The following is a 25984-nucleotide window of genomic DNA, read 5'->3' as shown; positions in this document are numbered from 1 at the left end:
CCGAATACTAGCCTTTAGAAAATGACCTTCTTCCAACTTACTGGCTAATGAATTGGCAGGAAAGAAAGCAAAAGTGTGTAATTTGCTATGAATATTCTAAAACATGAAAAGGAATGGTTACCATGCTTAATTTAATTTGATTTAATTGAAAGCAGTATCCAAAATAGCAGAGATCTCTTTTTCTCTTGGAATTGCTAGTGGTTTCATTTTCATTAATGATAGCAGAAAGTAGAAAAGATCACTGAAAGTAAGTCTGTGTATAAATATGTCTTCTAGATCTTCCTTTACCTATGTATTTAAAAATTAAGAACAAATGTTTTGCATCATGTTGCTTGAATCCATAGAAAATCCAAGCATAGAAGTTCCAGACTTAAAAGGGATACACTTTTAAACCATGTTTTAGATATAATATCTGGGCCTCTTTCTGTTCATTATAATTTATTTGAAGAGTTTCTCCTGGTTTTAGATTGTGAATATCAGTTAGATCTTAAGAATGTGCAGATATAAAACTGGAAAGTAGCAATATTAAAAAAAAACAACAACAAAAAAAGCCTGAGACATCAGTAATATCTCTTGGGGGATATTATAGTAAGATCTACACTTCACAAATCAAAAACTGTAAAAAGTAAAGAGCTGTTGCCCTTTCTTTTGTTTATAMAGGAAATTACAGGTCCATGTTCCCTCAGTTAACATCATCAGAAGTCCTGTACATTCAAAGCCAATTAGTAAAAGTTCTGCATTTTCATTAGCGAGTGTCTGATCAGATCATTTTCTAACCTATGAACACAATCTCCATTATCTGTTGGTAACTTAAATAGAAGCTCTATTTTTATTTCATATGTAGAACTCACTTAGAACAAGTGCTTGCCTAAGGAGACACTTAAATGCCAAATTTCTGTTTCACTTCGTGGATTACAGAATCACAGAATCACAGAATCACAGAATCGCTGAGGTTGGAAGGGACCTCTGGAGATCATCTAGTCCAACCCCCCTGCTCAAGCAGGGTCACCTAGAGCACATTGCACAGGATTGCATCCAGGCGCGTTTTGAATATCTCCAGAGAAGGAGACTCCACAACCTCTCTGGGCAACCTGTGCCAGTGCTCTGTCACCCTCACAGTCAAGAAGTTTTTCCTCATGTTCAGATGGAAGTGTCTGTGTTTCAGTTTGTGCCCGTTGCCTCGCRTCCTGTCGCTGGGCACCACTGAAAAGAGTCTGGTCCCATCCTCTCGACACCCTCCCTTCAGATACTTGTACACGTTGATAAGATCTCCTCTCAGYCTTCTCTTCTCCAAGCTAAACAGGCCCAGCTCTCTCAGTCTTTCCTCATAAGAGAGATGCTCCAGTCCCCTAATCATCTTTGTAGCCCTTCGCTGGACTTGCTCCAGTAGTGCCACATCCCTCTTGTACTGGGGAGCCCAGAACTGGACGCARTACTCCAGATGTGGCCTCAGCAGGGCTGAGTAGAGGGGGAGAATCACCTCCCTCGACCTGCTGGCAACACTCTTCCTGATGCACCCCAGGATACCATTGGCCTTCTTGGCCACAAGGGCACATTGCTGCCTCATGCTTAACTTGGTATCCACCAGCACTCCCAGGTCCTTCTCAGCAGAGCTGCTTTCCAGCAGGTCAGCCCCCAACCTKTRCTGGTGCATGGGGTTATTCCTCCCGAGGTGCAGGACCCTGCACTTSCCTTTGTTGAATTTCATGAGGTTCCTCTCCGCCCACCTCTCCAGCCTGTCCAGGTCTCTCTGAATGGCAGCACAGCCCTCTGGCGTATCCGCCACTCCTCCCAGTTTTGTATCGTCGGCAAACTTGCTGAGGGTGCACTCTGTGCCTTCATCCAGGTCATTGATGAAGAAGTTGAACAAGACTGGACCCAGTACTGACCCCTGGGGGACAGCGCTAGCTACAGGCCTCCAACTAGACTCTGCGCCACTGATCACAACCCTCTGAGCTCTGCCATTCAGCCAGTTCTCAATCCACCTCACTGTCCACTCATCCAGCCCACACTTCCTGAGCTTGTCTATGAGGATGTTATGGGAGACAGTGTCAAAAGCCTTGCTGAAGTCAAGGTAGACAACATCCACTGCTCTCCCCTCATCTACCCAGCCAGTCATTCCATCATAGAAGACTATCAGATTGGTTAAGCATGGTTTCCCCTTGGTGAAGCCATGCTGACTACTCCTGATCACCTTCTTTTCCTCCACATGCTTGGAGATGGCCTCCAGGATGAGCTGCTCCATCACCTTTCCAGGGATGGAGGTGAGGCTGACTGGCCTGTAGTTCCCTGGGTCCTCCTTCTTGCCCTTTTTGAAGACTGGGGTGACATTGGCTTTCTTCCAGTCCTCAGGCACCTCTCCTGTTCTCCATGACCTTTCAAAGATGATGGAGAGTGGCTTAGCAATGACATCCGCCAGCTCCCTCAGCACTCGTAGGTGCATCCCATCAGGGCCCATGGATTTGTGGGTGTCAAGTTTGCTTAAACGATCTCTAACCCACTCCTCCTCCACCAAGGGAAAGTCTTCCTCTCTCCAGACTTTCTCTCTTGCCTCCAGGGTCTGGGGTTCCTGAGGCCTGGCCTGACCAGTAAAGACTGAAGCAAAGAAAGCATTCAGTAACTCTGCCTTCTCTGCATCCTTCGTCACCAGGGCACCCACCCCATTCAGCAAAGGGCCCACATTTTCCCTAGTCTTCCTCTTGCTGCTGATGTATTTGAAGAAGCCCTTCTTGCTGTCCTTGACATGCCTTGCCAGATTTAATTCCAAATGGGCCTTAGCCTTCCTCGTTGCATCCCTGCATACTCTGACAACGTTCCTATATTCCTCCCTATATTAAAGCTCAGCATGGTTCTTGATGCATTCAGAAACCAACTGTTATGCAGTTAGAAGGTTAAAAATTCAAACGAACATTTGAGAATCCAGTCCAGTAATTCCATCTGCATGTAAAAGATAAATCCACTCATCAAAATCAGAGTGAATAAGCACTGAATCCAGTCTACCTCAATTAAGTGCTTCATTTAGATACTTGAAGGAACCAATACAGTCCAAATAAAACAATTACTTATGTTCATTGTGTCCCTTCTGTACTCAGTGGAAGAAGAAATTGTCTCCAAAGACCTGAAGGCGAATATTCAGTTTCATTAATTTTGGCCAAACTCTCTCTCAATTGATTATAAACAGGCATGTCCAGAAGGTATGAAGTTAGATGTCTGAAGTTACTTAGTCCCACTAACTTAATCAAGTTACATTATATATCTGCCTTTTCCGCTGGGAATATAGGAGAATGTTAACTATTAACCGCTCCCTTAGGATCTACTCTGTCTAGCCCTGGTTCTGGGAATGGGCATCTCGTGGAGCTGAGCGCCAGCAACAGTCATATCCACTTTCTTTTGTCTTAATACTCATATCATTAGAGCACTTACTCAAGATGTGGGATTGAATTCATAGTGTAACCATGATGGCAGAGGATAATCATTGCCTGCTTTTACACCATATAGCCAAGTGTTCAAGAGTCATGGGAACAGAAGAGCAGGCAAGATTATATTTAGCTGTAACTCAGGAGTGGCACCAGCTTAAAAGTTGCACTAAACACAATTGTGAGTGCAGTACCCTATGGTTCCAGACTGTTTCTTGGCATTTGCGTGCGTTTTACATGAGACTATCATTTGATAAATGAAACAAAAGTCATTGGAAAGTGGCAAGAAATGAAGTTGTACCTCCACCCCCATGACTGCTGTTAGTAGGGATAGAATCAGGCTGCTTCTGTTTGCCATTCATGTCCGGTCATATGAAGGCACTTGCTGGAAAGCATGGTCGTGTGGCCTAATGTTCTCATGCATACTTCATTATAAGACCAGACGCGTAGTCAACATGTGGAACACAACACTTCTGCCATTCTGCCAAACAAATGGCCTTTGTTAAGTAGGCAAGAAAGTGAATATTTCTCTTCAAAATGTTTTCATTTACTTATGCCAGATAACTGGCTCAGAAAGGGTGTGGTGTCTGCTACCAGTAACACCACAAATTTACATCAAGCAAGATGGATGGGTAATACGTACTGTCCAGAAAATATCACCTCTGTTACTTTATTTATGAAAAAACATGTAGTAGTCCGTTATGGAGGGATTCATCATAATTGTCTATCCAACATCCTCTTAAAAGTATTCAGGTATGTAACAATTAGCTAATGTAATCCTGGTAATCAGCAAAGTGCATTTATACCATCTTCAGAATAAACTAGAATTCTCTCATCAAGTTATTTATATCCACTGTAGTGAAAATAGAAACAAAAAATATAAAGTGATTCCAGATAAAACTAGTTTATGTGAAAGTTAACTCTTTGGGGAAGTATGAAATTCACTCTTTTTCAGAGAACTTGTTTTAAGATGTGATAATAAATCAGATAAAATATATATATGCTCAGAGGGTCTCTAAGGGTGTCAGCAATTAAAAACGGTAGAGAAAGTGTCCATAATCAGGAAGAAATACATAGTGATGGATTTAATATAATTCTTTTATGTGACATCACTTCAGCTCACTTCATAAAACTCCTTTTATTCAAACTCTTCTGCTTCATGAAGTTCAGCAATTCAGTTCTGAACTCATTGCAAATCAAGTAGGAAGTCTGTCAAAGTAGTTCCAGCATAAAAGGGTAAATTAAAACGACCTCATTGCAAGACATATATCTTCATCTAAAACCATTAAGATTTCAAAAAATCACATTATAGTTCTGTTGTGCTGGGTTATTTTATCTTGAATTTCTTTCATGTCTAATATTCTTTTGCTAATCAATTAAGCTAGGTGATTGATTTTGCAATCAAAATACATTCCCAAAGCTGATATTCTGTCATTTACACCAACCAACATCCCATCAATATTTCTGAGATCCGTTGACCTTTTGCCCAGGTAAATGATTAATATGTAAATTATAAAAAAGATAATTAGCAATTTTGCTGACTACATATTTTAGATTTATTGGAAAACTTACATTAACTGGTAATGGATTTTTAAAAGTTTCTGATTCCCCCGTGGCAAAAATGGAAACAATGTATTCCAACTAAAGATTCCCATTTCTGAGTTCATAAAATAACCAAAATTTGGGTATGAAAATCTGCCTTGGATACAAATCTGGGGAGATTTTCATGGTGACAAACAAGAAGCAAAGGCTGAGAGAGCTGGAACTCTTCAGCCTGGAGAATAGAAGATGGAGGGGGATCTTATAAATGTATACAAATATCTTAAGGGAGGGTGTAAAGAGGATGGAGCCAAATTATTTTCAGTGGTGCCCAGCAATAGGACAAGAGGCAACAGGCACAAACTGAAACACAGACGGTTCCATCTGAACATGAGGAAAAACTTCTTCACTGTGAGGGTGACAGAGCACTGGAACAGGTTGCCTAGAGAGGTTGTGGAGTCTCCTTCTCTGGAGATATTCAAAACACGCCTTGACGCGATCCTGTGCAATGTGCTCTAGGTGACCCTGCTTGAGCAGGGGGGTTGGACTAGATGATCTCCAGAGGTCCCTTCCAACCTCAACCATTCTGTGATTCTGTGAATATATTATTCAGACATTACTCAGATATTTTTAAGAGGAAGCCTTCTACTAACTGCCTGATTCTGATTTTGTCTTGTGCATTGAATTCAGGTATTTAGTGTCTGTGTATTACTTGCAGAGGATGAAGTGTGTTTTATACCCAATATTAGCATTGCCTGTTACCTTCAGTTATAGTRCAATGTGAATTATAGGACTTACCTTCATGGTATGAAGTTTCTTCCCAAGTCCTGTCCAGATTGCAGCTTGTCATGGTATTAATCTGGGTATGACGATCTGGTTTTCAAATGTGTTATAAACAGTATGTAGTGAGAAAGAGAGAGCTGTTCACAAAAACTAATTTGAGTCAAGAAGGGAAATCTCCTTACAGTCTCTCTACACTGGGAAACTGGCAGAGTGTAATTAGAGCACCTAAATTCCTGATCATACATCTGACCTAAATTCCACCATACAGCTCAGGCCCAGCAATACTCTAGGGTGTACAGTGTGTGTCATTCATAAGAGCAATAAATCATTTTTTCTTCAGGTTCCCTTTCACTGAAAGCAATGTAAATACAAGGCCCTGTCATTCATCAGAAACAAGCATGTGATCATACGGTGAATTATAATTCCCTTTTTTTTTACAGTGGACTTCTAGAAAGTCAGTCTTGAGAGATCTTCCCAGCTTTTATTGAAAAAGGCATAAAGATCTACTGTTACTCTTCAGCCATCATCCATTGCTAAACCATTTACATTATCAACCTTGCTAATCTCTCTTCAGAACGGCAGATGAACATGCCRGACAGGTAGCTCATGTTCTGATAATAAATGCCATTGTGTACAGACAGCAGGATTATATTCTCACCCATAAAAACACCCTAAAAACACAGTCTTTGGTTCTACAGAACAAGTCAAAATCCATGGAAAGATCCAAAAGATGTGAGATGGAGAGATTTTCCACATCCTACATTAGATAACCCAGGTTCTTTTCTGAACAGAATTGAGAGGGATAGAGAATATATGCTATTGTGATTATCAGATAGAGATCCCCTATTGAAAAATATGAAACTGAGGCATTAGCAACAATATATATTGAGGCATGAGGCTGCAACTAACTGAAATGAGAGAGCGCCCCATCAGAAAAAATCAAATTTGAAACACTAAAGAGTTCAGATTCAAGGGTGTGGTTTGGATGTGGTTTTATAGTTTGAGGGTCATTAACATTGTCAGCCATACATAAAGCTTTGCACTCTTAGAAAATAAAGCTTGTTAATCAAGCACATTTAATAATATATGCAAGCTCTTTCCATTACAGAGTTCTCTGCTTTCTCCCTTCACAACACAGATGATCTGTGGTATCCAGACCTGCCACATTAACGTCTTCTGAAACTGCCCAGATAGGGGAGGAAGGTGCACGGCAGAGTGCCATCTCAGTTTTTGACAGTGTATTGAAACATCGTCCTTAGCTCACTCCCCTTAGGCCATTTGCCCACCTGCGCATGGGCTGGCAGTTCATATGTGCCCACTGCTACTGGGAGGGCATGTGCCACATGTTTCAGACCCAGGCAAGATGCTGTGTAATCTATAGCTGCAGCTTTGTCAGCAATTTTAAATCCAGCAACTTTTCCAACTACTGGGATGAAATACAAGCGAGGAAGCTGTTAGAATGCGATGTGGCGTGGATTTTGTGCCTTAGAAGGAGTGCACATGCTACACCGTTCCCAGCTGCGGTTTGATGGATGAAACAGTTCTGAAACTATTCCCCACAGGCAGGTTGCATGCAGCTGTCATCTTCTGGAGGCTAAAGCAGATTACATCTAGCACACACACAGGTTGTTCCAAGCCAGCTGGCCTCCGAGCCAACTGGGCAAATTTAGTTTACTCAGACAGATATAGCTTCCCACTACCAGGTGTTCACTCCGTGCTTCTGCTGAGGAACACGCGCTAAGGCTGCTCCTTGAGTATCTGTTTGAGTTCTAATTCTAACCTAGGTTTTCCTTTTTTTGTTTTGTTTTGTTGTTGAAATTAGACATATGTATAGATTCAATGAATTATAGTAGTAATAAGTTCCCTAGGACATAATTATATTTGAAAAGCTTTCAAAAAAAAATTAAAATAATATGAGTCTAAGCTTTGTTGAGGTGAAGTCTGAAAACTATTCCTGCGTCTGACTGTTTGCTTAGATAGAAATGAATAAGGGCAGGTATATTCTTGTTCATTTGGGAACCTGTAGAACTTTGCTTAATTAAAACAAAAGAGAAAGTRACTAGTTTGATAGAAATCTGTGAGAGATGACTGGAAGGAAGAAAAGCCAATAAAATGCTTTTCCTAAAATGGGAACTGCAGAAGGAGGCAAGATGTGGAGCATGGAAATGCCAGAACTTAGATCATCAGAAGTAGTCTGAGGTAGTGGAAGGAACATCCACTAGGTGCAGGAGAGGCGGCACAGCAGGTGCTTGCTCCTCTCACACAAGGCCAGAAAGTCTGCGTGAAAGTGCCTGGAAAAGTGAATGCTCTAATGAGGTAAAACTTAATGGGGCTGTTGGTTATTCAGAGGAAGTTTTGATGATAAACAAATGTGTGCTGATATTGAACAAGAGTGACAAGAGTGACGAGAATTTTCRGGCTGTTGGGTAGGGCTAGTGGGGGTTGTTTGGCTTGAAATCCAAATAAATATCTTGGTCAAAGCAGTTGGTGGCTGAGACAAGACTACCTGAGGCCTGAAGAGAGAAAGCATTAAATCTCAGGAAACAGGCCAGCACCAGAAGCTTCACAGGAAGGGTCAGGACACTCCCACAATGAAAACAGAAGGCGTAACTTGCCCCCTACTTGAAGATTTTAGTCCATTCTGTAATTAGCTTGAAACCTCAGCTAGGAATAAAATATCCTTTCCGATTTTGTTTCATTTTTGTTAGTACTTGCTTATATAGCACTGTTTATTCTTGTTGATATGCACTTCCAATATCTTTTTTTGTTCTTGTTGAATTACTGACCTCAACAATTTCCTGATGCTTTGAGTCTTGTAGTCTAATTATGCTGTATATTGAAAAAACTCTATTTCAATTTTGAACTTGCTGTTTTTCAGCATCTTTGAATGTTTCTTTCTTTGTGTATTATAAGACTAGAAGAAAAGCAGCTTTCAAGTGCTTTCTATATGCCGTTTATTATTTCGTGTACACTTATGTTCCTCTATTATTCTTTTCAATGCAAACAGTCCAAATTGTTTCTGTTTCTTTTTTACATGACAGCTTTTCCAGGACTTTATAATGATTTCTCACTACTCTTCTCAAACCCTTCTTTGTCCTATGGTATATTTTATTGAGGAGATGACCTGTACTGAAAAAGAAGCTATAATATTTATTAAGTAGAACATCCTTACAGTGCCTTCTGTATTCTTTATGCAGCATTTCGCTGGATGTTGTTTCCTATTTTTCCTATTTTAACCAGAACTGGACATTGAGCTAAGGCTTTTATTAAGCTACCTACTTTGATGCTGAGTTCTTTTCATAAGATTTCATAGTGTGAAGAGTGTAGATTGCTGATTGCTTTTTTATTTTGTGGGGATTTTGAGCAGAGGGGTGGATTTCTTATGACCTATAGACTGGCTAGACTATACAATGGCTGGTGCTTTTAAGATATGTATTTCTATCATATAGAAGTCATTTAGATTGTCAGTAGCCAATATCTTTCTCTAATTACTTTCTTTCTTAAGGTTAGGTATTATTTTACTGTGGAAAGAGATTAATGTTCCAAAAAACATACATATTGCTGTTCATCTGGAATTACAGGAATTAGAATTGTTCACATTCTGTATTAAAAAGGTAACATATGAAGCAGATTTTGCACAAATTCCTCTTTAAATTTCAAATAAGAATATATCAAAAATCAAAACCAAACTCTTTAAATTCAGTTATAATCTTGTAATGTCAACATCTACCTTTATCACATAAATATAATATGCTTTTTCTGTGGATTTCCTCAGAATGAGAGTAACTGTATTCCGAATACTAACAGTGGTTCTTGCTCATGCTGCATGAAAACACATTTACAAAAACTACAAAGTTTCAGATATTCAATAACTATACAACTCTTTTGAAAGCAATGTGTAAAGGGTCTTATCTGGCTTTGTGAAATGAAAATGTAGATGAGTATATAGATTATTCTATTATACTCATTTTGTAACAGAGAAACATTGCAACAAAATAATGAGTAGTTTGAGGAGCTATATGAAGTTCTTCAGTAACAGGGAACTGGACACTGTGATTCATCTCTTCCACACCTACTTTCATATGGTTTCTCTAAGGATATTGTACCAGTTTTTGGAGCTTGTATTTCTTAAATGTCTCATGCTTAAACAGACAGAGGATTTCAAATAAAGGCATGATGATTCACTCATCATTCAAACAAACATGCTATTTACTTAAGTTTTTCTTGGATAAGAGCCGCAGTAATGAATCCAGTATCTCTTGATATGTTTATGCTCATTCTCTATTACCTAATACTGAGCCATGCAGTTTGTACTGTGTAAATATTTTCAATTTTCTTCAGGTTTAAGCATTCAAACAAGCAAAAGCTATTGTCCAAGACCTCAGTATGAATTTGTTCTTTTGTGTTCTCCTTTTTTGGGGTTCTCTTTCACACTTCCAAAAAAATACTTGTTCATTTCAATTCTGTTGCAAAAACTGGTACAGGATATTTTTGGAAAAGTCATTTTCTAATAGACACATACAATTCTTTCCTTCTCTTTCCAGAATCTGGAAGAACTTTTCAGAACTTCTAGAACTTTCTCCAGAAGTGGAGAAAATACATATTTCTTACTGCTTTGCTTACATTATTTCCAAAACACAACATTCTGGTTTAGGCAGCTTTCCAGAAGTGTAACCATTGGTCATTTTGTTTGATCTTTAGTCTTTTCTATTTGAATGCTTGCAATGCTGTCTTAGCATGGATTTGGCCTAGCAAGAGGAAAACAATGATAAAAACCCTAAGCTCACCTTGTTTCTTAGTATAGTCCTAAATAAATAGCATTACTGCTACTAAGTGATTTCAGTGATGGTGAATTCTTAGGTTCAGATTTCTGTTTGTCAAGTGTTATACTTTGTGAATGAGATATAGTTCCCTGCCAGCCTGTTTTCCATCTATTTATAGGACCCCATCTTTCAAACACTCAAAGCATGCTGATTATTGAGATTGATATCCCTGACTGTCTATACAGTTGTAAGCCATTTTCTTAAAGCTGTGAACAAGCATTGTTTGATGCAGCCTTGAAATATTTAGTAACTTATAAAATTGGGCTGTTCCCAAATTGTTACTTATATAATTTTTCTTCAAGAAAGTGCTTCAAGGAGAAGCTTTAAGATGGTGTACGTTAGCCATATTATTACACCAATAGAGAATTATTAGTGTAAAATGTGTTAATATTTGCAAATCTAACCTAGTAGATGATATAGATTAAGCACAAAAGAATTATGGATGGTTAGAAGAACAACACAGTTTGCTGAAGATGTATCATCTGTTCTGTGTTGCTTCTCCCCACTTTTCACACCCATTTAGATAGAAACAGGAAATTATAAGGCATCTTCAGCCATTGTGATGATTTGGGATCAGCACAGCTACACTACAGTTTTAAAGGTCTCCTTTGCACTTCCAAATTGATTACAGAGATGCCAGCTTGTTTGTTTCAGGGAGATAAATGAAATCTTGAAGTTGTTTCTAATAATATAATTAGACAAAAGTTGCCATTTAGAATTCTGTCAAACAGTGGCACGGTCAGTCTGATCCATCTGTGTATTAAGCAGCTGTTAGAAAAAAATGTGGTTTGTAATTTAGAACTTTTCCTTGCTTTTTCTTTTTATTGTTTTACTGCTATAAGAACTGCTGTGCTCAACCATCTGTGTGTGTAGGTGTATCAAGGATGTGGAATGGAAATATTGTATATGTGTTATAAACTCATGACTATGCAGTTACCTATTACTCTATAGGATATTAGTATTTCCATTGAGACCTTGAACTTGAAAATTTTATGACTGACTTCTTTAATGTTTGGAACTTGAATAATCCACATGGCACTCCAAAAACTTTTGCCACAGATTTAAAAAAAAAAAAAAAGTTGTATGCATCAGGTGTTGTCTTCATGCTATAAACCCAATACAGTTTCAAGAAGCCAAAGAGGTTTTAGAAAAAAGATCCAGAAATCTATTGCATATTCTACCTCCTCTTTTGAAATCATAAGCAGTACTTATTCATGTGAATACACTCTTGAGATCAGTGAGTTTATCTGTAAGCAAGCAGTATACAGAGGTAAAGAAGGATATAAGGTCAGGCCCATTATCTGTGTGAACAAAACCTGAAAAAAAAGTACTTGGATATGAAGCTCGGTATCATGAGAAAATAGTCTAATAGTATGTACCAGTCTGCATCACAAATGTATTCATAAAATATCCCTTTGTATTCATAAAATATCTCAAGAAAAATTCATGATGCAATCACATTTGCACATCAATACCCAGCATATTCTTCTAGCTTGCATTTATTCTAACATATTAAATAACATACAATTATTTCTGTAGGGTATCTACGTGAGTGTTTTAGTTTGAATCAGGGTGCATTTTTAAAGAAAATCTCTTGATATCTCCACTTACGGAGTTTTGCTTCATGTAACAGGGCAGTCTCAAAACATATGAACTGGATTTCTTCCAGATGAAAATACGCTGAAAGATGTACACAAGGAACTGACATAATGCCAGGTGTAATGGGCATTCGGTCCAATTGACCTGCAATATGTGTAATGTGGATATTGAGTTCTCAGCTCAAACCATTTCATTCTAACAAAAATAATCCTATCAGACCACGCTACTTGCAAATGTAGAAATAACGTGTTGGTACCCAAGGTTTTTCTCCAAGTACACTGAGAACAATGAACAGATATTTTCTCTTCCTTTTCTTATCACTTTTTAATGTCTAACATCATAACAGACACTTTTCTCACTCTTTAGTCTCATGAGCTGGACTATGTCCTGAAGTTTGCTTAGTCCTCAAGTGTGACTGCCAGATAGTACCAAAAGTGGTGGTGCCTGTTTCCCCAGGGAATATATCCCCATCATACTTAAGAACATAGCTTCAGTCTGAATCAGCTCAGCAAGCTGATCACCCACAAGATGGGATTTTCTGTGGGATCAGATCACTGAACTGGCCTCTCATGCAGCTACACAATTGTTAGGTCTAGCAGAAGAGAGGAGACAGGAACATGCAGAGGGGCATAAGGGGTGGAATTGGCAACTCCATTTTTATCAGATTAGATATAATGTCAAAATGGATACAACCCCCTTTGACGACTGCTGTTAGTAAAAGTGTAGCTAGTCCTAAGGCTTTCCAAGGAGCTTATTAGTTCTCACCGTGATACTTTTTTGCCCAAGTACTCAGATCTTCTGTGTCTCTGACCATTAGTAGTTGGTTATCATCTCAGAAAACTTCCAGTGGAATCTGTGCTTGGCAATCAATGAGCAAAAATGATGGCATTCAGGAATTTGCTCCCTTACCTACAAAGGACTGGCAGTGACTTGGTGTTGTGTGGTCCAGATACATATATATTGCTCCCTAAAAGATCATTTAAATTGCAGTTTGCCTGCAAATAATAGATAAATTCTATAATCTTGTCAGATTCATTTTATCCTCAGTACAAGTGACTAATGCATCTGCTTCTGAAAATGTATTCTGTATGATACTTTTTTATTTAGCAGAGCTCTTTATGCATAACAATCGTTACTCTCATGCAGTTTTTAGAGTTTAATTAAAAGCAATATTCTCTTTCAGGACCACTAGTTTTCATTGTTACAGAGAAATTAGTCTGCTATTTTCTATAGTGAAATTCTCATCCATTCTATTTTCTTTGCAAAGCATGCTTAATATTTAAGAGTGCTTCAGAATAACATTGCAGGAGAAGACATATACCAAAATAGTAGAAAAAAGTAGAAAGGTGAAAAGAACTTTCTTTTGCCTGAGTCTAAAATTTACAGTTTACAGTATTTACTTCTCACTTCATTAATTCAGTGCTCTGACACAGAGAGAGCATTCTCTGATTCCTCAGTAAAAATATAGATTTTTTACCAAGGTTGTATCATCCATGGCCCTGAGTTCTGGTTCAGATGATATCTACAGACTGGAGTGCAATTCTTTAGTTGCTAAACATAGTCTTGGAAAATGCATGAACTTATTTGGATAGATCTCATTTTATTTGAGTATCAAACAAAGGTGACATTGCCAGGGCCAGCTGCCATAAATACAAGTTCCAGTTCTGAGGGATGTTTTTAGTACAGGACATATAACTCCCTGTGAGTCATGAAGAACAAGTGGGGTGTGTGTGCCCTGAGATAATAGAGCTGTCAGTCAGAGGCAGACAAAAGTCAGTGCAATAAATACTCCCCTTCCTGTACTAGACAATCATTGATGATGTGAGGAAACTACTTCATTCACATTCTGCATCTTCTACAGGGAGGGGGATCTGGTCTTCTTTTTCACCTTTGCAGAAGAGGCAATGAAATTAAAGTAGTCCAAATAAAATGATTAACAAGTGGTTAACAAATAAGTGTGTTTGCCACAGATAATATATACCAGATGTGTATATGCTGTAATATTTTTTACGTATATCTTTGTGTATATATATATATAAGGAAATTTTTAATCCATATATGTGTTCGGGTTTATCTATGGCCATAACAAAAATATTGATTTTCTGTGATCCTTAATGATCTTAGAGAACTGATTAATCATGTATTAAAGCATCCAGTACTTTCTTAATCCTCCATAACTATTGAATGATTTATGAATGTGCTCTTAATGTAGTATGTGTCCATGTATGTTAAAGGTAATAAAATRTGGCACTCTACAGCCACTAAAGAGGAAAAAAGATTATAGAACTGTGCCAAAACATCTAATCATCTAACCCATTCTCCTACTTACAGTGTTAGATTATTTCTGTGATTAAATCTAGCAATAAGAGTAATAAGCAGTATGTATAAGCACTTGTATACTTAAGAGCTATTAGGAGTATGRATTTGTAAGATATTAGAAAAGGGTAGAATTCACCTTTAAGCAACATCTTTATGTGCACTTATGCAAACATAAGTATACGTATATAAGTATATAAAGTGTATGTATGTAAGTATATATCTCATCTGAAAAAGATATATCCCTATTATCACTCTATTCTGAAATACATAAACAACTGCATTTTGAAAGAATTGTTTTGGGACATGGGAAGGGAAATATGGTAACTTATTGATCTATGTTCAAATTTGCTTTAAAAATAATTGGATTTATTGTCGTGAGCCCACCTACGCTATTTTCACAAATAACCCAGTCAGAGGCTCCAGTCTTATGCCTGGATAATTTAAGTTTACCCATGAAGCTGAGAATTTTGGAAAATTGCTTGTAATAAAGATGGCTTAAAAAGTTGATTCACTTTTTAATGAGATTTTTTCTTAACTACAGTTGAACTGATTTGTTAAAATGCTTGTTGTATAAATAACCAATTATTTTAATAAGGTTCATTGGAAATGATAGGAATCATTGCCCTGAAAACATACTTCTACAGTGTAAAATTAAATGATAAGTAACTCAATGTGACAAAGGTTTCCATGCCAGGATACATTAAAAGCAATTAAAAATGAAAAATCTGCTTCAATTTATATAAAAAGTTTTAAAGTACCAACTCTTATAAAACCAATAAAAACGATCCTGGGAATGTGATTCCAAAATTCTATTAAATGTAAATTACCTTAGCTGAAAAGACATTAATTATGCATTTAAACACGTGAGTGGAAGGTCAGGAGATATTGACATAGTCCAGTGTTGGAAGTATGACTGCACAGAGAAAATTATAATAACCTTTTAGTGGCTACAACTGAAAGACAAAAATTTTGCCAGGCAGGCAATAGGCATGTATGTGGATTCAAATTTTGTTACATGATCAGAACAATAGTCAGGTTTCTCATTTATTTTAAGAGGGTTTTCAAAACAAAAACAAGGACAGAAAAGTATCTTTGCAATACAAACAAAGTGTAAAAATAAAGCTACAAATATTGCTGTGAAAGAAGCAGGATATATAGTTACTGGGGCAGAGATTCCTGTAGAGCCCTACCTTATTTAGAATCTGATCAAAGCCCGTTGAAGTCAATAGGAACCTTTACAGTACACTTCAGAAGTTCCCATTTGACTTTTATGAACTTAATTCTATGATCTTAACATTCTTTTACATAGTTTCCAATGGTTTCTAGGAAAAAAAAATTGAAAACAACTTTTGGAGTGTAAAAATACTAAAATAATTACTATTGGCACTCATGCTGGAAAACTTGTATGCTTTATATAATGGACATAGCACATAAAATGTTATATTTGCATATACCAGAGCAATGCATAAACTTTGCAGTGTTCACAGAGATTGCCCATGTAGTTTCCTAACAGTTATTAAATTAAATCACAATATTCTTTTCTGACCTGAATGCAAAGTGCCAAAAGAACAGTTATGCAAAATAATTCATTAGTTTTTTTTTCTTGATAAATCTTTTTTTTAATTCTAATTGTTCTAGAGTTCATCTTTAGCATTCATTCAGAAAACTGTGGTTATAATTACTATTATATAGAAATGCATTCAGGAATGACTGAAAAACTTTAAATTAAATTTGGAAATTTTTGTTCAGGTGAGTGTTAAATAGGGAAAATGCCATTATAGAAGATAAAAGCTAGACAATATAAGTAACAAATCCGTCTTACAATACAACCTTACAGATAGGTGCTACCACTGGTTCATTGATACTAAAAAAGCATTATTGTTAACACAGATATAAATGATAGGTAGAATAGATGATAAGTGAACTAGTGGAAAAAAGAATCCAGTCATGATATAAAACACTCTTTTGTCAAAATTAAAGGTCTTTTGCTGGACGTGTCGAATTTAAATACATGTCATTTTAAAAAAAACTTCAAAACTTGAAGTATTCTTTCACTTTCAATTTCCCAGAACAGTTTCATTTTCTTTCTCAAAATGACTCTTCTGTTTACTATTTGTTTTCTCCTTATAGTGAAGTCAGTATCATACTGATGTGTTCCAATTTCCATGAAACAGGTTAGCGTTAAATTGTTTCAGAGACCACCAAGAAGGGGAAACAGCGCTTGACTTTTTACTAAGGAAAAAGGTTCAATGTTTTCAGGCAGCATAAAGTCTTTTTTTCTTGTTGGTTAAGATAGCTTGTTAGAAAGACACCCTAAAAAAAGTAGAAATTAGTGCAAATATATTATCAAAAGTCTCCTGCTTTCAAGCAGGCATGTTCTTCGAGTGCTTTAATCCTTCACATCTTATCATTTAACTCAGTAGCTCTCTGTTAAGATGGACATATTAAATACTATTTTAATAAATCTCTTGATTCAGATTCTTTGCTGGGTAAAATCGGCAGAATTTTATTGATTTCAGTGCAGCTGCACCATTTAATATCTGACAAAAAATGTGATGCTTGTACAAATTGGCACAAATCTATAGTAACAAAAAGGTATATAATCCAATTTTCATGGTATTTATTAGGAAATTAGTAATGAAAAGCTCGTATTTGAAAGCTTATGTTTAAACAATAACAGGCTATTACAAAGTTCTGCAGACAAAATCATATCGTTTGTGTGGTCTTACGATACTTATTCATGTAATTAAATCTTTCAGTGCCAATAATGAAAAAAACATGGAGAATTCTTTTAAAAGATCTATCGAGAATCATCAAATAACTCCAACTACAGGAAAAGTCTGGACTAATCTCCAGCTAAAAGATAATTATTGCATACTATGCATTTCCCTATTTTATGCCTTAAACATTCCCACATATGAAGTAAAAGTATTTGAATACAGTGTTCAGTCATCAATACAGTTTTATTTTCAAGTAGAACTGGGTTAGTGAAGTTTCTAAGTTTTCTGGTTTTCTTTTTTTAAAAAACAGAATTTTTTTTTCATGCTTTAGTCTTGATACAGTGTGTAGTTGCTGGTCTTCATAGAAGCTAGTTAAAATGCAGAGATTGTAACTGGTTGATCATCTGTTGCAATCTCTTTTCTATATATAAACCTGATGTTATTACAGAAAAATATTTGCAACATTACTGAGGCACAACTGCGGTATGTCTAATCAATGTCCCATGATAAGGGCCAAGCTGGCTTCCAGTATGGAAACTGGAATCCAAATATTGGGGCTGAGGTGGATCAACCATTTTATCAAGCTAGAAGACTGATTAAAAATATGACTTGGAACTGAGCTGCACTGACAAATATGGTCAACAAGCCAAAACGAGTAGGAAATCCTAGGATAAAGAAAGAGTGGGTTCGTAGGCAGGAGGGAAATTCAGGAAGCGCGTACTCCAAAAGGTAGCCCTGGATCAGAAGCAAGGGTTCAGATGGCAGGAGCCAGGGCTAAGCAAAGCTCAAGCAGGCAGGAGACAGGAACAAGCTGCTGGTGTGAGCTTCCAGCCAAGCAGCAAGCTGAGCTGCCAAAAGCAATGATCAGGCTTATCCGGCCCTCAGTCGCAAAGAATCAGGTCAACAAGTAGCTAGCAGAAGAACTTGAGTAATTGAAATTAATAGTTAAATATTTGATTATAACAGTTATGTGGAGGGTCATGACAGGGTTAAGTTGGAGGGAAGTTGCAAGTAGCAAGCCGTGGGAAAAGGGGAATGGGGGAACTGTTACCAGCTCAGACAAGGAGTCTCAACAGGAGCCTCAGACAAACATACCCAAGGACACCGGTGCAGCTGGGACTGATACATCCTGAGAAAGTACAGATAAACTAGCAGAAGCCAGTGGGAACCAAGGTTAAGGGCAAGACAGCTTTCCTAAGCAAGTAGCAAGGTACAAGGCGTGACCGCTGCGTGCGTGATCGGTGCAATGACTGGCTCCCTGTGACATAATCTGCACGGTGACTGGCCTAGCAAAGTGTGTCTGTGAAACCGCTGAAGCAGCTAACTTCTTAGTATAAATATGCTCAGAAACAAACAATAAAGGTCTCAAGATGCTTCACCTCTTGAGTCCGTGCCTTCATTTGCTACACAGTTATGTAATTAATATATATATWTTTTTTTATTTGGGGTACTTTTCCAGGAAAATCTGTGTGTCTACAGTTAACAGTTAATGGACAAAAAAAGGAGTATATTTCTTTAATTATATTATCTTTGTTTGTACAGTATCTGTTTTTACTCACGTTATATTAAATACTCAAAGGATTTTAAAAAGCTATAATCCAGCAAACAAGGACCAAACCCCTGAACTCTGCCGCATGGTGAATGTCCAAATCACCATGTTACGTAGTCAAGCGTTCTCTTACTTGCCCAGTTTCTGACACTGCATTTCTCTTGCAGGGTGCCCAGTGACGCAGCCTCAACTGTGCCAGAGCGTAATAGCTTTGTAGTTATGGTCTGATCTTAGGAGGTGGAAACTGTAGATTTAATCATCTTCAGGATGAGAAGAAACTTAAATGTGGTTTTTACTTCCTAATCGAGTGTCTTCACCCTTTAATCTATTATTCAAGTAACAATGTATTTTCAAAAAATGGACAGTATTTCCTTATTCCGGCACCCCAATTGATTTCAGAATCCATCTTCAGTAGAGAAATCTGTTTTGAGTCCAGGTGAAGTTCTACAGCTGATGAACCACTCCGAATTTACCACTCTGAGCTCCAAATTAGTGGAGATCTACATACCCTGTGCTTCGTTTATTATTATTATTATTATTATCATCATCATTGTTATTATTACTATTAATTGTTTTTAGGTAACCCTGGATACAATTAGGAAATATTGAATTCCCCCGTGTTGGCATTTAAACCTTTCCTGGAATCTGTTTCATTTGGCATTTAGCAGTCTTATTAGGTCCCTTCCTTAGGAATCCTGAATCATCTGGTAGAACCCAGTTATCTGTGTTTTATTTATTGCAATGAATAAAGTTGTTATCTGAACTAACTTTAAAATCTAGCTTGACATAAAACCTAAGCTTACCTGAAAAATCAGGAGAAAACTACAGTGATTTTACTTTGTGTTACTTAATTTACGTTAAAAGCACATTCTTCTAATGAAAGTAAATAAATTACATAGTCAACGAAGAATTATTATTTAAGCATATAGAGATATGGATTTCTTTTCTATAGAAGCCTTAATTGTCTTTAGGAGAAGCTACACCAGCAATTCTCACATTTTAAAATTTCTACTGAAATATACTTTTAATCATGATAATATGACAGTGTTTAAAAAGGGAATGTTTGTATTTCAGAGGAGAAAAAAAAGGCTTTAGTTAGTATAAAGTTTAATATCCTAAGTGGCCCATCTAGCAATTTGAACAGAATCTGACCATAATTTGCAAAAAAACATTTTTGATTAAATATGCTACCTCTGCACATTCAATCAAATATTATAGTGAACAGTGAATTAAATAATCCTATAGAACATGTGCTCCTTTCTTTAAATCAGTTAAGCTCATTTTCTTTCCTACAAAGGTCTGTGCTGGTATCAAATATGATATTAGAATGAGCTAGTCTTTCCTCATTTGTCAAATATGATTTATTTGTTTGAATTGATGGTACCAAAGCTGCTTGAACTACTGAAAAAAACACTTTAGGATCCCAGTGACAAATATAAAATCGGACTTTCTTCCTTCTGCACTGATCATAGCTAATTGCTCTGTAAGGATAGAATATGAGGATTGGTTTAAAAATATCTGGTACTTTAACTTCAGTTTTTTTTTCACATCATCCTCACAGACGATATGAAATTTGCTGGAAAGTCATGCATTTTATCCTACATATTTCACTATGAATGGTGAACCAAAGAAATTTAAATATCTTGAGAAGATATCTTTACACAGAAAAGCTTTTAAGAAGATAAATTACTACCTTTTTTTCAACAATGTAAAGTTCATATGCCCACTTAATGTTTTTCAGTTCACAGTGACCTTGATATTTTTTTCCCTCAAATGTGTTAGCTTGTATTAAAATGATTGAATAATCTGCTGAAAACGTAAGGTTAATGGACTTTGCTTAAAAAGACGAGTAAGGAGCTGAAGTATCATGTTAAATTTTATAAATACATATAAAGAATTTAGTTTAGAACTGAGAAGTTCTGTTCTTTGGTCGTTTTCCATGGTAGATTTTATTTTTAGCACATCGAGCTGTTACTTCTATTCTTCCTCTGTAATAGACAAAAATTCAGCTAAGAACCCAGTGAATTTTCATTATTCCAGTATGTGATGTCTTTATAAGCAACAAATAGTAAGACAAGAGTGATAAAGAGAAGCTGAGAGATCAGTAGCAATTATTAATTTTAGTATAGTACTCTGGAATTTTGCTGGTTCAAAGAACTGAAACTAGCCTCCACATTTAGTGAAGGTCTGTCCTTGTTTTTCTGTTCACAGCAACAGGAAGAGTATGGATACAAAGTCTGCATACTACATATGTTTTGCCTCCATATGATGCACAATCCAGACGGGGTTTGGCCGAATATAAGTGGAATTCAAAGGCCTGCTTACATCCCAGTTATTTCAGTAACACAATTAAAAACCATCAGAAGCATATCCATATTTAATTGGGAAATTAATTTCACAAAACATAGGAAGAGTAACAGATATAATGATTCCTCTAAAAATTTAGTTTCTAGCTGTATGTGTCACCAGCTTGTTAGTGCGCCTTGTTTTGTTTGCAAAATTGATGCTCCAGAAAATTGCGTACAGAAATACTGTCCTGTGAATACGCAAATTGCCTGGGAACCTAATGTAGCTTTTACAATAGGTATAACTGAAGTTGCACAAATACAACTGATGAAATAATGTAATAAATTAGTATTTTCTAGCTCTATAAATGTTTAGGCAAAAGGCACTGTTATCTTTTGTTATGAGTTGATGATGTGACCCCCCAGAATGTTATGAAGGTGTAGGTATAAATGATCCTTACAGTTAAATTTCATTAGTATTTATTCATATCTTGAAGCAACCACACTGTAATGGGATAATTACACAAATTATTGTAATGGTGAAGGAGTTATCATCTTCAAACTGCTTGTTGAAGCAACAAGCTTCAAAACTGCTCATTGATGTCATTTCAGTGTAATTGTATGTTTGGCCACTCTTTAGCTAGATCTGAGGGTGAGCTTAGCTTAGAGAGCTCTAAAGCTAGATCTCTGAGAATAAGAAATGCCCTACTGGGACCAAACAGGGGTCCATCTAGTGTGGTATTGTCTCTGAAGAAGAGACACAGGAGGCTATTTAGCAAGATCACATGAACCCGTCCAGTTTCTATGGTCCTTTCTCCTCATATATTTTCGGCACCCACAGGCCCTTCATTTAGGCAAGTTGAAGGGTACATCCCTGCTTTTTAGCGTTTATGGACCTGTTGTCCATGGCTGCTAGCATATGAGTAAGCTAGTGTTTTTTATCTTGTCTTGGTGATGGTTGATGGTTGGTATGTGCTTTAGATGAGTAGGAGATTGCTGAGGCTGCTCTGAACGTTGTGATTATATTGGGCTGGGACAGAATGTGAACTGTTTCACTGGACAGACATATAGAGACCAAACAAGCTATTCTGCTGGAATGAGGGGGTGAGTGAAGGACGGGAAGGGGCAATGGGTAAGGAATGGCAGGAACAATAACAAAGATCAGGCCTGCCATGAGCAGAACACTTTGTGTAAGTGTACTCTAAAAGGGTTGAATGCTTAGGTTTATCATTTGAGTACAAAGTTAGATAAAGAACTTTCCTATAAAAACCTTTCATTAAAATAACTTTTAGTTTGAGGTGGAACGTGGGAATGCATTTTAACCCTGAGATTTCAGACTTCCATGGAACTCCATGTAAAACCTAAGATGCCTGCCTACTGAAAAGTTTTCAAGAATTTATGACCAGCTCTCATATATGAAAAATTGGTAAGGAATATCCTATTGAATCAATACTTTGACTTCCTCTCCAATTTTTCCTTTATACCCAAAACTTAATACTTCCTCTGCAGAAGGAAAGGAAAGATTTGTCTGGACAGTTTCTGTGATGCCTATGTCCTAAGCAGAATCTTATGAGCTCATCACTTCATGAAATGGAATAACCCACATGCCATGTTTTAAATGTATTGCTTCAATCTCAAACAGATGTCTTCCCAACATAATTTTGGCAGAGCTGCATATATCCAGTGCACCTGGGTTCAAATAGTGGTTTTGCATAAAATAGGTGGGTGGTTGCAGGACCATATTGTAAATTATCTGTATACTCTGAAATGTAGTTTCTGAAACTCTTTAGTTTCTGAAATGAGCATTGCTCATACAGTTTTTCAGATACCCTTGCTATTCTTGTGCTTTGGGTTATACTTAAGCAAGTTCATTTTTTGGAGGGGTAAAATACATCATCAAGGAAGTCATAGGCATCAGCTATTTTGCACATGAAGGACATTAATTATACTGCTGTATACAATAAGGCTTTAAAAATCTTACAATAGTTTCTTTTCCATCATAAAGCTACTTCCAGTGGCTTTTCTTCCTGAATTTCTTATACAGGAAACCACAAAGGCAGAAAGTTTAATTTTGGCATAAAAATGACCCTTAAAGAAAGGATGCATCTTTGGAGTGTTCTAGTAAAAACTAATTTTGCATAGCAATGTGGGTATGTGGAACAGATATTAACAGAGTATTAAGGGAGGTAAATGGAGTAACTAAAAAAGTTAGAAATTACATGTTGCAAGCTATGTGTGTTGTGCAGTAAAAAGTTAATGTTGGTGCATACAGCAGCCCAGCTTAATTCATTCAACAGGAAAAGATGCACAACTCACTTGTTTCATTTAGTGCAAAGCTTATAAGTTAAAAGCTCCACAGGTTTTTAGATCTGCAGGAAAGGCTAGAGATACAGGTTTTTCTGTAGACATCAGAAAATCAGTAAGACCTGGGCAAGACTTGTGTATTAAAACATTAAATTTTTGTTTGTGTATTCTTAATAAGCATAAGCAATCAAATTAAAAGTACAAAAGTTACGTTCTTATCTACCAGAAATCAAGCTACTTTATTGACATCCCTGCAATCTGCCTCTTCTGCACATCTTGTTACCTCAGGTTTAATCATTTATGTAGCATCTTCTTTAACTTGTGCTATTCATATATGCCAGCCCAAACCAATTGTGCATTTTGGGGTAGAAGCAGATTCAACATGACAGTAAGGCATATTGTTCGATTTGCAGTGTGTTTGGACCGCCAAAGAATGCAACTAGTTTAGCTCTGGTGTTAAGTGTGTTGCTGGTGTTACTTGAACTTATTTCTGTACTATGCACATGCGTGCTTTATCAACGACTGCATCCAGAAAGAATACACACTTAAGCAAAACTAAGTGAAATAAAATTACAGTGCAAGTTAAAGATTGCTTTCCTATTTGCTATTTACAGTGTCTAATGAAACAGGACTTCAATTCTTAATGAAACTAGTGTGGGCTACCGTATTTTAAATATTTAATTGTATGCATTGATGCAGTTCTTAGAGACAATGACGTATATATCCATACAAAGTCTCTAGTCCATATAGACTAAACATAAATGCACAGACTGAGATTTCTAATTATGGGATATCATTATCTTTCACGTGTCTATTTATGTTGACTGAAAAACACTATATTGCATTTGAAAAAAAGAATGTGATATTATATTTGAAGATTACCATACTGAAAAACACAGAGGAATATTATTCTCACAGCATTTGACAAGCAGGTGCTGAAAGAAGGAAACTCAAATAAAATTAACCACCTTTTCTGTCTTTGGAATTTAATAAAATTTGCAAGCTCCTAGATCAAGCTATTAGTTTCAATTTGTCCACTAACTCATGCGCAGAAAGGAAAATTTTTAGACAGTTAAACAACCTTGTCAATTAGATGTTTAAAGAATTAAGATGAATTCAGAGGCACTCTTAACTGGCATCTGTTACTGAAGGAGAAGTAGCTACATTTCTCAAAGTTGCAAGTGTCACTAAATAGTACTCTGTTAGGACTAATTTAATTTGTTTGTTTAAGACCCAACTGTGATTTGTGGCTCTGGTACCCTCCAGGAGTTGCATAGCAAGTCCTTAAGCAAAACTTTTAATTCTGTTGTTGCAAAAGTTTAGTATGTATTTGAAACTAGTTACATTTATATGAGATTGCTTTGCTTTTTTCCTAAAATATACCCTGCCTTATCACGTTCATTACTGAAAATGTCTGATGGACAAAAGAACATACTTCTTCTAATATCAGGCATATAAATACTTTGTGTTATAGTTCTTTAAAATATGTCCTTATTGCTTTTAGAATTCTTCTTTGCTAATACTGATATTGTATGCTTCCTACAGATGTAAATGAATGTGAAGCTGAACCTTGCAAGAATGGTGGAATTTGTACAGATCTTGTTGCCAACTATTCTTGTGAATGTCCGGGTGAATTTATGGGAAGAAACTGCCAACACAGTAAGTATCATGATGATTTTACAGCTCTTTTTAAAATCTTTATATTTTCTTTTATAGAAACAACCACATAATGCATAGAAGTATTTTTGTAGTCTGCAATAGATGATGCTTAAAATAGCCATGATATTCTTTTCAAGATGAAGGAAATTTAAAATATCAAATCTATCAGGCATTAAAGTAAATTGATACGGTTCTCTAATATGGTTCTAATGTGGAAACATTTGGTATGTAAATTGATTAGCTAGGGTGCAGACAAGGAGGAGTAAATAGTGTAAAGAATAGTGTAAAGAATAATATAAAAACTGATTCAGGCTAAGGGTTCATCTAGCCAAGTATCCTGTCCTCAACAGTAGTCATAAGCAGATGCCAGCAAGTGTAAGAAAAGGCCAAGGATATATGACGCTTTCTCTGAGCTTTCTTCAGCCTCTGACTATTTTAAGCTCCAGGGAGTTCCTGAGCATGATATGTTTTGTTTTGGTTTCATTTATTTATTTAGTACCCCAAAAAAGACCCTATTGCAGTCCAAGTACTTGTCCAATCTCCTTTGATTTCATGTAAACTTTTCTTATTCGCAATACTCTCTGGCTGGGAATACCAGCAGGTTATCTACCCAGTGTGTGGAGGTAAAACAACTTCTTTTGTGTTGGTGCTGGTTCCTACTCACCATYGTTTGATGGCCCTGCATAAAAGAACTGTTGGGCAAGTAAGGGACTGGCCTAATGGGAGGACAAAAACAGCCAGATGGAAGGTGGACTTCTGGGAGAAATCTTACATGGTTTTGCTAATAACTTTGATTATGAGTGGACTGTAAAGATCTGATTCCCATAGTTAAAAGACACTGTAAATACAGAGGAGTCCTTCACATGTGAAAGACTGGAACCGGAATAATAGAAATACAATAAAATGCTATGGTACAAAGTGCAAGGTATCTGAACTTAATAACCAAAGATGGGGTCTCATGAATTTGAAATAATATGGAGAAGAAAGC

The 25984-nt window shown here is 36.7% G+C and overlaps 1 protein-coding gene across 1 annotated transcript in view; it reads left to right on the top strand.

Annotated features, from left to right (window-relative positions):
* EDIL3 (EGF like repeats and discoidin domains 3) overlaps window positions 1–25984 on the top strand; it is a gene marked incomplete at its 3' end in the record, with an annotated part of 142708 nt that overhangs the window by 63264 nt on the left and 53460 nt on the right. Inside the window, exon 6 of the mRNA XM_026085800.1 lies at window positions 24883–24996. Coding sequence (XP_025941585.1) covers window positions 24883–24996 — 114 coding nt within the window. The remainder of the gene's footprint in view (window positions 1–24882; window positions 24997–25984) is intronic.

This window comes from Apteryx rowi, unplaced genomic scaffold (assembly GCF_003343035.1).
Source record: "Apteryx rowi isolate R43461 unplaced genomic scaffold, aptRow1 scaffold_675, whole genome shotgun sequence".
NCBI classification, from domain to species: Eukaryota; Metazoa; Chordata; class Aves; order Apterygiformes; family Apterygidae; genus Apteryx; species Apteryx rowi.
Note: the sequence above shows the minus strand (reverse complement) of the source record. Positions and strands in the feature narration are given on the sequence as shown.